This window comes from Myxine glutinosa, chromosome 10, assembly GCF_964187855.1.
Source record: "Myxine glutinosa chromosome 10, kmMyxGlut1.1, whole genome shotgun sequence".
In the NCBI taxonomy this organism is placed as follows: Eukaryota; Metazoa; Chordata; class Myxini; order Myxiniformes; family Myxinidae; genus Myxine; species Myxine glutinosa.
Genome location: NC_136270.1, coordinates 74,390,746 through 74,403,344, shown reverse-complemented (window position 1 = coordinate 74,403,344; position 12,599 = coordinate 74,390,746). Strand labels below are relative to the sequence as shown.

The following is a 12,599-nucleotide window of genomic DNA, read 5'->3' as shown; positions in this document are numbered from 1 at the left end:
ATGAATTGAGCCAAATTTAGGCAAATCCTTGAGGAGAACCTGCTTCAGAGTGCAAAAGACCTTAGACTGCGGTGAAGATTAACATTCCAACAGGACAATTACCCCAAGCATACAGCCAAAGCAATACTACAATGGCTTCAGAACAAGAACATGAAAGTCATTGAGTGGCATTGCCAAAGTTCAGACATGAATCCCATTAAGAATCTGTGGAAAGACATTAAGCTTGCTGTTCACCGACACTCCCCATCCAACTTGACAGAGCTTGAGCAAATCTGCAAGGAAGAATGAGAGAAACTCCCCAAATTCGGATGTGCAAAGCTGATGGGCATACCCACGAAGACTCGAAGCTGTAATCGCTGCCAAAGAGGCTTCTATGAAGTATTGACTCAGGGGTTGAACACTTATGTAAATTAGATATTTCTGTATTGAATTTTTAATTAATTTGTAAAAAAAAATTCTAAAAAGAAATTCCACTTTGACATTATGGGTAGATTACTGTCAAAAATCTCAAATTAAATCCATTTTAAATTCTGGATATAACACAACAAAATGTGAAAAAGTCAATGATGTAAATACTGTCGTGTCGCCGGTGTTTAAGATCACGGGCGGCAGATAGCCAACCGTTTTAACTCAGAGGCGAATAAGCCGAAAATTGGTGGTACTTTTTGGCACGCGCGGGATGGGACCAATGTGCTTGTCTTCACAGACAAAAGCCACGGGGTTTATTCCTCGAACCCACAAACACAGAAACGAGACAAGGAAAAGCAACAATACGACAATGAAATGCAACAAATAATAGGCTTATTGTCCCCCGTCGCACCGCGGAGCGAAAGGGGGACTATGGTTTTCCCCTCCGTCCGTGTGTCCGTCCATGCGTCCATGCGTGCGTGCGGGCGTGCATGCGTGCATAAGCGAAGGACCGCATTCGAATTTGGTGTGTGCGTGCAACCCACGTCAAAATCCAAGATGGCCGCCGCCATGTATGTCTGAACATTGTGAGCTGAATATCTTGAAAAATAAGCGAAGTACCAACTTCTAATCTGGTGTGGGTGTATCTAGGCATAAGGAAAACCCTATTGAAAATTGGGTCGCCACGTCAAAATCCAAGATGGCCGCCGCCATGTATGTCTGAACCTTGTGAGCGGAATATCTTGAAAAATAAGCGAAGTACCAACTTCTAATCTGGTGTGTGGGTGTATCTCTGCATAAGGATGAACGCTATTGAAAATTGGGTCGCCACGTCAAAATCCAAGATGGCCGCCGCCATGTATGTCTGAGCCTTGTGAGCGAAATATCATATCATGGCATGTTTTCTGCGTCTTCCACTTTGTCAACTCACATCACTTCCCCAACGGGGGACCTAGGCGTAACGCTTGTTATAAATAATTGTAAAGCAATAAAAATTAAAGTTGAGGTAAAAAAAATAACTATAGTTCTACATGAGGGACCCTCCACACGCTGATTCAAATACGGACACACTGGGGAAAGATAAAAGAAAAATAACTGGATTGTTAGACGGCCGACACTCAGCTTTGGCTTCAACGCAGACTTTTGGACGCCTAGTGGTCATTGAACGGGGTCCCGTAGGTCGGCGAAAGGACCGCGCGTTGAGTCGATCAAGATGGTGCCGATTCGCTCCTCCACCGCGCCACCAACATTGGGTAATTCGTGCAGGCGGTTCTCTTGTGCTCTCCACTCCATCCGGAGCTCCACGAGTCCCACAACCCACCGTCAACACCCCCTCCTCACGATTGAAATGGCCCACACCGCTCTTTTTCCATACCAGCTCCACCAAGGCTCCAAAGCTCACTCCACCCATGCATATGGCACGAAATGCAGCCGTTCGTGAGTGCGACCAAGTCGAAAGAGCGATTCTTCTTCTTTCCTCTTCCTTAACCAACTCGGGCTGCCTGCTCTGACGTCACCACCTTCCCTCCCCCACCCCTCCCTCCCCCCCTCACCCCTCAACCCGACCAACCGCCCGAGCCCTGCCGAATCATTCCATCTCTCCCTGACCAATGACGAAGCTCGGAGCGTGGCCTGTCAGTTACGATCCCTTTGAGGTGGAGTTTAGTCTCGTTGGGAATGTTCGGATTACGTCAGCGGTGGTGGGGCGGAGTTTAGCGCGATGGTGAAAATGTGCTGGGTTTCTGTCGGCTTGTCGGTGTTGTTGGTTAAAGGGGACCCGATTGCTTGGCTGGCTGAGGGAATGTAAAAAAAAAAACATAAGGGAAAATCACAGGAGGCAATTATACTGGGAATTATCTTTAAGCCTTATTTAACTAACACAAAACCACCCTCCGTGTGGTGACACGTAAACACTCTTAAGCTCAGTTTTCCCTGCTTATATACATTAAAATGTCTCCGACACGTCCACGGTCCATGCTACCCTACACAGTTCTACCTGCACTATGGTATTTCATCCCTACGCCCACAAACGTAACAATACTTTCTGAAGGCGCGATAGATAGATAAGTAGATAGATGCATTTCAAGTACCAAGTTGTTTTTTCTTCGGTGGAATTTTGGTACGGTTATGGTTTAATAGGTACTGTTGAGGTTAATTTCAAGTGTTTGCATCAAATATTTGCAGGTTATTTGTGTTTAGCATGCCTCTTTGTTTTGCATAGCAATCGTTTTTGTTCCACTACAATGCAGCAATAACCAAAAAAGCTAACTTTACCAAGTTGCATGTCATCTGTGCACAATCTTTATTTTGCAGGCTTATAGGAAACTTGTAAATCTTGGCTACCAAGGCATGCGGAGTGTACGCGGGGACAATTACTGCGCCTTGCGTGCCACCCTTTATCAGGCACTGCAGTGCAAAATTCCTCTTCTGAATTCCTTGGATGCTAGCATCACAAAGGTGAGAAAGTCAGCTTGTGATTCTTCATGAGGGGTTTTTTTTGTCTAATATTTCCTATAAAGTAGTGGTTCAATTGTTGCAGAATTTTTATTTGATGGTGTTGATGCTAAAGTCATTGATTCCCACCCACCGCCCATGCATGTTACCAGATTCTGCATTCCACCCAAGTTAAACATAATCGTAATTCCGCAGTGATCTTGCAATAACTCAAAGCCATAGAACACTGGGATTCAGCGAACTTAACAATAGGCGCCATGTTGTTACCCAACTGGTCATGTGGTGTCATGTTAATTACATACTATTGAAACCTACCTTTGAGACATTTGGACCTTTTCGATCCTTTAGACCTTTTATACCGTTACAGACCTTTGACTTTAGACCCATCAGACATTCAGACCATTAAAACCCAAGACTTCTTGGAGATTTAACTTTAGACCCTCAAGACCTTTACGTCCCCATTCAACCCTCAAAACTTGACACTTTAACCCCTCAAGACCCTGAGCAAGTGAAAGCCATCTCATGCAAAAAAAGGTGTGAATAACTTTATTCTGGACCTGAAAATATGATTTATGAATGATTTATTAATGAATTGGCGTGAATTACGTACTAAGTAAAACATGAATTATCTTGAATTACTTGTCATAAGGCGTGGTGAGGTTGTGGTAGGCAAGACTCAAACTCGGAATTGTAAGGAAAACAGCAAGTCAGTATGCAGAATGGACCAGGAAAATAGTAAAGTTGATGTCATGAAGGACTCACAATTTAATGAAGATAAATTGATTTGGATGGAATCACAACTTCATAAGGTAGAAGCGATAGATACATCATGTGACATTTGTTCGCAGGACAACCAAGCACAAATACAAATTATTGGGTAAAATGGCATGGGCTTGGAAGAAGCCCCTTTATACAAGGGTTTGTGCCATGTGGCAAAGTATAGAAAAGAAGGGACATTCCATAGCTTGTAGAAAATGCCAAACAACACAAAATAAGGGGCATTCAAAAAATCTCATGTGTATGCTGGACTACCCTTGTGTTCTGAGGAGGAACCAAGTAATGCTCTAGAAAAGTTCATATAAAGGGCGCCCTACATCTGACAAATAAAATACATTTACTTCTTCATGCAGCTGTATGACTCAAATTGGCGCCCCTTAATATGAACTTTTATTATAGACGAGCTAACTTTCCACAGGCATGTAGCTGTATCTGTCAACAAGGCCAATCAGATGTTGGGTCTTATCAAGACGACTTTTTCCAGCTTCACCAAGGAAACTTTCCCACTCCTCTTCAATTCCATGGTCCGTCCTCTCCTAGAATATGGAAATGTAATTTGGCATCCAAGATTTAAAGCAGACGCAGACGCAGATAAGATAGAGAGGGTGCAACGGAGAGCGACAAAGCTTGTACCAGAACTCGGTCAACTTGCTTATCAGGAAAGACTCAGACAACGGGGCAAGTTCTCCCTTCACTACAGGCGACAACGAGGAGACATGATTGAAGTTTACAAGATCATCAAAGGCTTAGTAGCCATGGATCCTGATCACTTCTTTGTCCCAGCGATTTATCATGCAACTAGAGGCCATACTCTGAAGTTGTTTAAGGGGAGGAGTTATACAGCTTTACAAAAGAACTGTTTCATTCAAGGAGTAACTGAGAAATGGAATAGCCTTCCTCAGTTAGTGGTAACTACACCATCACTTCAATTATTTAAGAGCAGGTTGGACCGTTTGTTTTAAATATTGGTCCTCCTCTCATCCAATGTTACCCTGATTTCCCAACAAACATGCACACCTCACAATAAATTATGTTCAATTTATGTCAAGTAGTGTAGTGTCAATTTGTGTCACACGCTTTTCATTGTGAGGCAGTTGCAGGAGAAGTACATGGAGAAGAGGAAGAAGTTGTTTCTTGGGTTTGTTGATCTGGAGAAAGCATTCGATTGGATTCCACGCAAAGTATTGACATGGGCATTGAAGAAGTTAGGAGTGGAGGAATGGTTGATCAGAGTAGTGATGGCAATGTACAAAAGAGCGCGCACAGCTGTAAGGACGAAGGACGGGAACAGTGGTGAGTTTGAGGTGAAGGTGGGAGTGCATCAGGGGTCGGTACTAAGTCCACTACTATTTGTAGCTGTGATGGAGGTGCTGGCTCAGAACGTAAAGGAGGGTTTACCATGGGAGTTGTTGTATGCAGATGATCTGGTGTTGATTGCGGAAAGTATGGATGGACTGAAGGAAAAGATGAACACGTGGAAGGAATGTATGGAGACAAAAGATCTGAAGGTGAATATCGGAAAGACGAAGGTGATGGCAAGTGATAAAGCATGTGGTGAGGTGGAAAGAACTGGGAAGTGGCCCTGTGCTGTGTGTAGGAAGGGTGTTGGAGTGAACTCCATTCAGTGTACAATGTGCGCTGAGTGGGTTCATCAAAAATGTAGTGGCCTGAGAGGGTCATTAACCAGTGTGGCAGCTACATTCAAATGTAAGGTGTGCACAGAGGGAGCTGCAGATGGAGGAAATGTTGAGTTGGATCTTGGAGATGGCGTGAAGCTGGAAGGTGTGAAAACATTTTGCTACCTCGGAGACATGCTGAATGGAGAAGGTGGATCAGACTCGGCAACGGTTGCTCGAGTGAGATGTGCATGGAAGAAGTTTCGGGAACTGAGTGGCGTGCTGATGAGGAGGGGAGTGTCGTTGAAGCTGAAGGGAAAGGTGTATGCTGCATGTGTGAGAAGTGTTATGATTTATGGGAGCGAGAGACGGGTAATGAACGTAGAGCAGCAACGAAGGTTGGAAAGGGTGGAAATGCGAATGGTTCGACGGATGTGCGGAGTATCGTTGAGAGAGAGGAAGACAAATGATGAATTGCAAAAGATGATGGGAATAGAGCCTGTGATTGATGCTGTGAAGAGGAACAGGTTGAGATGGTTTGGTCATGTGTTGAGGAAGGATGAAAGTGACTGGTTGAGAAGAGTGATGGAAATGAATGTAGAAGGAAGTAGAAGACGGGGAAGACCGAGAAAGACTTGGCTAAAGATGGTGGAAGAAGAAATGCGGGCAAGGGGGTTAACAAGGAGAGATGCAGAAAATAGGGCAAAATGGAGAAGATTGTCATGGGGACCGCAAGGCTAACCCCTGCTCTAGTAGGGAAAATGGCCTTTAAAATGCATGTTGTTGTTGTTGTTGTATGTCGAGTAGTATACAAACCCCATCGAATCAAGTATATCCCCAAAGTAGGACATATACAAACCCCATCGATGGAATGATCGGAAGTTTAACAGGATTACCTTTTACTTCTGTATAATAATAATTATTATGATGATGATGAAAACACATGAGAAACATTTGCACCAAAGGAAGCAAGCAAAACAGAAAATAAAAACAACAATAACAACAACAACTCTATCATATTATCAGTTGACTAAATAAACAAGATACATTTGCCAAAGCTAGAAAACATAATCTGGTCTGCACTGTATAAACAGGTGTACCTGTAATTCATTGCAGGTGAGTTTCTATTTAACGTGATTGTTCCTGGTCCCCTCACGCAATTATCATTTCAATTTTTTCACCACAGCTCGCATGGCCATGCTTTCACTTCCCATTTCACCCCCTGACCTCAGAGTTCATCTGCACTATGGCATGTTGTGTTTAGTGACTTGTTTATATTTATAGGTGCAAAGTCGGTATGCATTCTCACGGATGTTCACCATTTTAAATAATCTGGAACATGAATACAAAGGTGCTGCAGTCTTCTTAAGATCACTTGCTACCTTTGTTGAACTCCCTTAGATTCCACAATACCTCAAACAGGTGGGCTGTCATTGGATTGACCACTGGCATTTTCCCCAACGCAACCAGAACACCAACGCTCTCGCTGAACTTCAGATCTGCCTCGTGAATCTTCTTGCCGAGGTGCGTTGTTAGCAATGCGTCTCACGTAACATTTTGCCCAAAGTTTCCCTGAACGACTGTAGGTTGAGTGACCTCGGAATGAAAACTTAGACACTTGGTTTTATTATACAATATAAAAACTTCAGTTTGTTTTTCATCTGCAGTTCTCGCAATTTTACATTTTCTGCACATTGAACTTTATGTCCCAATTACACTCGTTTATTTAACGCTGCACAAAAGACTAACAGAGCCACCATGAAAAAGGATTGCAGAGATGCAAAATAACCCTTGGCATGCACTTGATGTTATACGGATATGGAACCTTCTCCATATTTGTGGCCTCCCATTCTCCCCCTCCTAATGCTACTGAACAGTTGATGCCTCTGCATGTCATACTTTATCCCTTGAGGACAATTTATAATGTTATTTTTGTGTGGTGTGATATTTCCAGCTACAAAAGTGGCAAGTTCATGATAAAGATGACTGTAGAGCTTTTTTGAGCGATCTCGGCAAAAACGAGTGGCGGCTTTATGAAGCCATGAAGCTTCTGATGCTGAACACAGCAGTGAACCTTTACGGGAGGCAACAACGTGCTGAAGATATCCCCCTTTTTGCTTGTCTTTTGTTCGCTCGTGAAACCTCAAGCTGTCCTCGTGACTTCTTTTTCAATCATCTGATGCATGTTGGAAGTTCAGGTGGCTTGGAGCAGGTAAGCCTTTGACATTATTATTATTATTTTTAGTTTTATTATTGCTATTATCATTATTAAGGTTGACGTTTAGATGACACCTGAAATGGTCATCCCTCTCTTACCCCCAGCACTACCATTTTGTCCTCCTTCCCCCTACCCCTTCTCACCATTCTGTTCTACTTGCTATTATTGTCATATGTTATTGTAGCAACTTTATCGTACCCTTCCTTTCCTGTTCCCCATTTAGGTAGAGATGTGTTTACTCGGTCACACCTTGGGGTTGGTCCTGCATGTTTTTCGTCTGTACAAGCTCAACTCGGAAGAGTTTGAGGTTTTCTACCCAGAACATAATGGAACTCTTCAGTCTGAAGTGGTGTTGCTCACTGAGGATGACCGCCATTACAATGTCCTCTTGAAAACCGTGGACAGCCCGATATGACTGGACAAAACCCGGAGGTAGTTGAGGGTCCACGGGATCTTTGGTCTATCAGGACACAGTCTATCAAGATAACCAGGAACTTTTGAAGATCTAAAAGATGCAGCAGCCGAACACAGTCTAATGGGGCATCAATCATATTCTGGCCTGCCACGATATTGGAGCTGTTTCCGATGTGCTGGCTACTGGGGTATTCGGTGTTCAACAAAATGCAGGAACTGTTAAGTCCCCACAGAAAACACAAATTTACTGGATTGGTGGAAATTTGATTGCGGGTGCACAATGGGACTTGAATGAAACTTAAGGAAAGAATTGTCCCGGCACAAATGGAAGTGAGATGGACCAAGTTGTCGCCTAAATGGAAATGTCTGAAGGCAAGGATTGACAGTGTTTGTTTTTCCATCCCTGTACACTGTTGCTGATAATGACACAACAAAAATTTTGATGGATAGATTTTGGTGTGTAGTTAATATTATATTTTGATGTATCGTAATGTTAACAGCAGATTATACAACATAAATAAAACTTTGGGATAACTTAATTGTGCTTTTTATGACAAAACTGTAGAGAAACGGAGAGAGGTTGTTTTCACCCCTGCTTGTCTGTTTATCTGTCAGCGGGAAATCTAACAAAGTTATGGACGGATTCGGACGAAACTTAGTGTGCAGGTTGGGTGTGTGACGAGGACAAATTAATTCCATTTTGGTGAAGATCCCGATACGAGAATGTTTTTTTAAATTCTTCACCATTGGGATAGATAGATATATCTCGACACGATATCACGATATCTCAACGTTATGAACAAGTTATGACAAAACTTGGTGGATGATTTGAGTAAGTGAGAAGAACAAGCCCATTACATTTTGGTGAAGATCCTGATGCAGATCCGGTCTATCAGTGGGATACAAAACGTAAACTGCTCAGCCTGGTGGAGGTATGCGCTCTGCCGAGTGCCGTTCTAGTTACCCTTGCCAGAGGAGAGGGTGTTGCATTTGAGTCCGTTTGTCTGTCTGTCTGTTTGTTTGTCTGTTTGTCCGCACAGGATAAATATGATTTTCTCTGCCAACGTTGGTCGATTGACAGGAAATTTTCACCATAGGTGCACCGCCTCCTATATATATATATATTTTTTAATGATAATTATGACATCATAGGTCACGTGGTACGTGTGCCATCTTGGAAAAAAGGAAAACTTTGCACCTCTATATGTCCGAAAGCGCTGCATAGAAAAAATTGACAATGCTCATTGGAAAGAACTCTTCATGGGAAATAACATATGTTAATGATGATGTCATTGGTGCCTCCATTATGACGTCATAATTCGACAAGTACAAAACTTCACCCAATCAAGATGAAATTTCTTGTCATCTGGGGATAAATTGGTGGAGAAAAAAAATGATGTCATCGGTCACGTGGTTCGGCCACCATATTTGTTTTAACACAAAAGCCTTAAAAACCACTAAAACGTCCTGGCGAGGGTCTGCAATCTCTGATTGCTCTTTCTCGTTTGGATCTTGTCTTGTGTTTCTACCTTCGCTGGTTAAGCTTATGCATTCTTCCGCTCACACACCCGATCGTTAATCTTTATCCAGCTTGTTCACCCTCAGTGTCCTCCGTTTGCTCTCTTTCATTCCCACACAAATTGCTCTACCAACTGTCTCTATGTTGTGTGTCCCTCTACACTGTTGTTGTTTTTTGTGTTTTGTTGTTTGTGTTTTGTGTTGTTTTTGTTGTTGTTGTGTTTTCCCTCTTTTCCACTTTGTTCTTTGTCTTCTATTTTTGTGCCTCTGTCGACGAAGTCACCAAAGGCATTATGTTTTTGGGTTGTCCATGCATCCGTGAGTCCGTGATAGGTTTTTGTTACTGTGACAACTTTAGAACGGCTGAAGAGATCCAAATCAAACTTGGTACAGGTATGTATCATGATGTAAAGATGAATGGATTAGATTTTGGGGTCACAATGTCAAAGGTCAGAGGTCATTTTAGGTAAGAATCCTGTTACTGCAATAACTTGTGCACCAGTGATCGGATTTTGACCAAAGTTAGTCCAAGTATGTATTATGATACAAAGATGAACTGATTTGATTTTGGGGTCAAGATGTCAAAGGTGAGGGTCTGTAATAGGTTTTTGTTGATGCGATAACTTGAGAATGGCTGAAGGGAACAAAGTCAAACTTGATGCAAGTATGTATAATTATGTAAACATGAATGAATTGCATTATGGGGTCAAGAGGTCAGAGGTCCTGTGAGGTAAAAAAAAAAATTCTGTTACTGTGCTAACATGTGAACCAGTGATGGTATTTTGACCAAACTTGGTACAAATATAAACTCAACATCAAAAGAAACTTATCACTTTCATTTTTTGAAATGTGCAGCTTTACAAACATGTTTCTTCAATTGTAATGGCTGATTATGTAACGGGACCTTCACTTCAATCACCTGGTTGATCAGCAATGGCATGCTTGAGTGGTTATGTATAGGGATCTTTCCCTTTAAATAACGACCCTCATAATGAAATCCTTCAGTTCTCGTGGTTAGACATTCATTTACTGCTGTCTATAGTCACTAGAGGCTTCTGAAAGGGAAAACAACAAGAAAATTCAGATGCCACGCCTGACATCTGAACAACGTTTAAGGGCAATTGGGATGCTTGAGGCTGGTGTAAGCCAGTGAACAATCGCCTAACGTCTTGGTTGCTCACAGCCTGCAATTTCTACCCTGGCCAGGCATTACGGTGAAACTGGAACTGTGAATGATGGTCCACGAAGAGGAAGACCATGGGTAACCACCCCAAACCAAGACCGCTGGATTGTGCTGCAGCATCTTCGCATCTTCGTGATCGTTTCCGCCCTGCGACGCAAACTGCTGCAGTGACAAAAGGTCGCCACAACAACTGCATCAGTGTCTCTACTGTACGGAGGTGCTTGAGAAGTTGGGGCCTGGTGGCAAGACGTCCTTGCAGAGGTCCAGTGTTGAACGCAGTGCATCGGCGGAACAGACTAAGATGGTGTCTGCAGCATCACCGCTGGACACAGCAATAGTGGAGTGCAGTCTTGTTCAGCGATGAGTCCAGATTTTGCCTCCATTCTGCTGATGGGTGTCAACGGGTATGGTGCAGACGAGGTTGGGAAAGGTATGCATCATGCTGTATTCACCAGATCAATCGTTGGGGAGGACCCAGTGTGATGGTATGGTCCGGCATTTCCACCCGTTTCATGACACCCCTGGTCGTTATCGAAGGGAATCTCACTCGTCAGCGTTATGTCAATGAAGTTTTGAGACCTCATCTGCTGCAGTTTCTCCAGGCTTATCCTGACATCGCAGTTTTCTAGCAGGACAACGCTCGACCCCATGCTGCTTGACCACCTACTTCCTCCAGGAATAGAGTGTTGAAGTGATGTCTTGGATGCCCTATTCCCCTGACCTCAATCCCATTGAGCATTTATGGGATGAGCTTGGTCGACGTCTTGCATCGAGGATTCAACGGCTGTCAATCGGCAAATGCTCATTCAAGGCTTGCAGGAGGAGTGGGACAGGCTTCCCCAGGACCGCATCAGACACCTGGTGCATAGCGAGCATCGGAGGTGTACAGCCTGCATCACAGCTCCGGTCTGACAGACACGATATTGAGGACTGTTGTCATTCTGTCCTTGACTGTTTGGAGTGTTATGTCCATTCCTGTGTCAATTTGTTTTGACTGTATTCAAGTGCGTGCCTTTGTGTTGCAGTGCTGTGACTTTTGTTGCACCACCCCTTGTGATGTTCATGCTTTTGTTTTTTGTGATTTTGGCAACCTCTTGTTTATTGACGTGTTTAGTAAAGATAGCCGAACTTTACCTCTCTGTTCAAATATTTTTCATTTTTGCATAGAGGATTTCCATGAGTGCCCTTCTAAAGATTTGATAAGTTTATTTTGATGTTGAGTATATATTATGATGAAAAGATGAAATTATTAGATTTCAGCATCAAAGGTCAGAGGTCATGCCAGGTAAAAATGTGATACTTGCGAACAGCTAAAGGGAATTAAACAACCTTGGCACAAATATTTATAATGATGTAATAATGTGGGTTGATGCATATTTGCTTGACATCGAAGACTGCCATTCTAATTTTTAAGGTCTAGCCCATAGCGTTTGTCTGTCCATCCAACAACAACAACAACAACAACAACAACGTGCATTTTAAGGCCATTTTCCCTGCTGGAGCGGGGGTTAGCCTTGCGGTCCCCATGACAATCTTCTCTGTCAATCCAGTGTATATATATATATATATACTAGCTTGGCGAGGCTCGCTGCACTCGCCTCGCCAAGCGTCGATACTGAGGAGCGGGCTTATTTTAGCTGAGGCTAATGACTGTACCTGAGTTGCTGTGTTGTCATGATTTTCACCAATCATAATACAAACAATTACTTTGCACAAATGTATTTGTTGTGTTTGTGATATTACATTTTTATAGGCAATTTAGGTTGAAGATTTAGGTTGAATGTTTCTTTTTCAAGAAAGAACCCCTCAGCAAATACATAGGGGAGGGGTAGGTGCAGAATGGAAGTTTGTGACGATTACACCTCACCACCACGTAATTCAAAACACCTCACCACCAAGTAATTCAAAACACCGCACCACCACATAATTCAAAACACCTCACCACCACGTAATTCAAAATACCTCACCACCACGAAATTAAAAACACTTCACCACCACGCAATTGAAAACA

The 12,599-nt window shown here is 43.0% G+C and overlaps 1 protein-coding gene across 2 annotated transcripts in view; it reads left to right on the top strand.

Moving 5' to 3' along the window:
• LOC137434087 (ubiquitin thioesterase otulin) overlaps positions 1–8,426 on the top strand; it is a 60,405-nt gene extending 51,979 nt beyond the window's left edge. For both annotated transcript variants that reach the window (XM_068126746.2, XM_068126747.2), the window contains 4 exons: positions 2,722–2,865; positions 6,657–6,779; positions 7,210–7,467; positions 7,697–8,426. In XM_068126746.2, the coding sequence (XP_067982847.1) occupies positions 2,722–2,865; positions 6,657–6,779; positions 7,210–7,467; positions 7,697–7,888 (717 nt within the window). In that variant the 3' untranslated portion in view covers positions 7,889–8,426. The remainder of the gene's footprint in view (positions 1–2,721; positions 2,866–6,656; positions 6,780–7,209; positions 7,468–7,696) is intronic.
• The last annotated feature ends 4,173 nt before the right edge of the window (positions 8,427–12,599 follow it).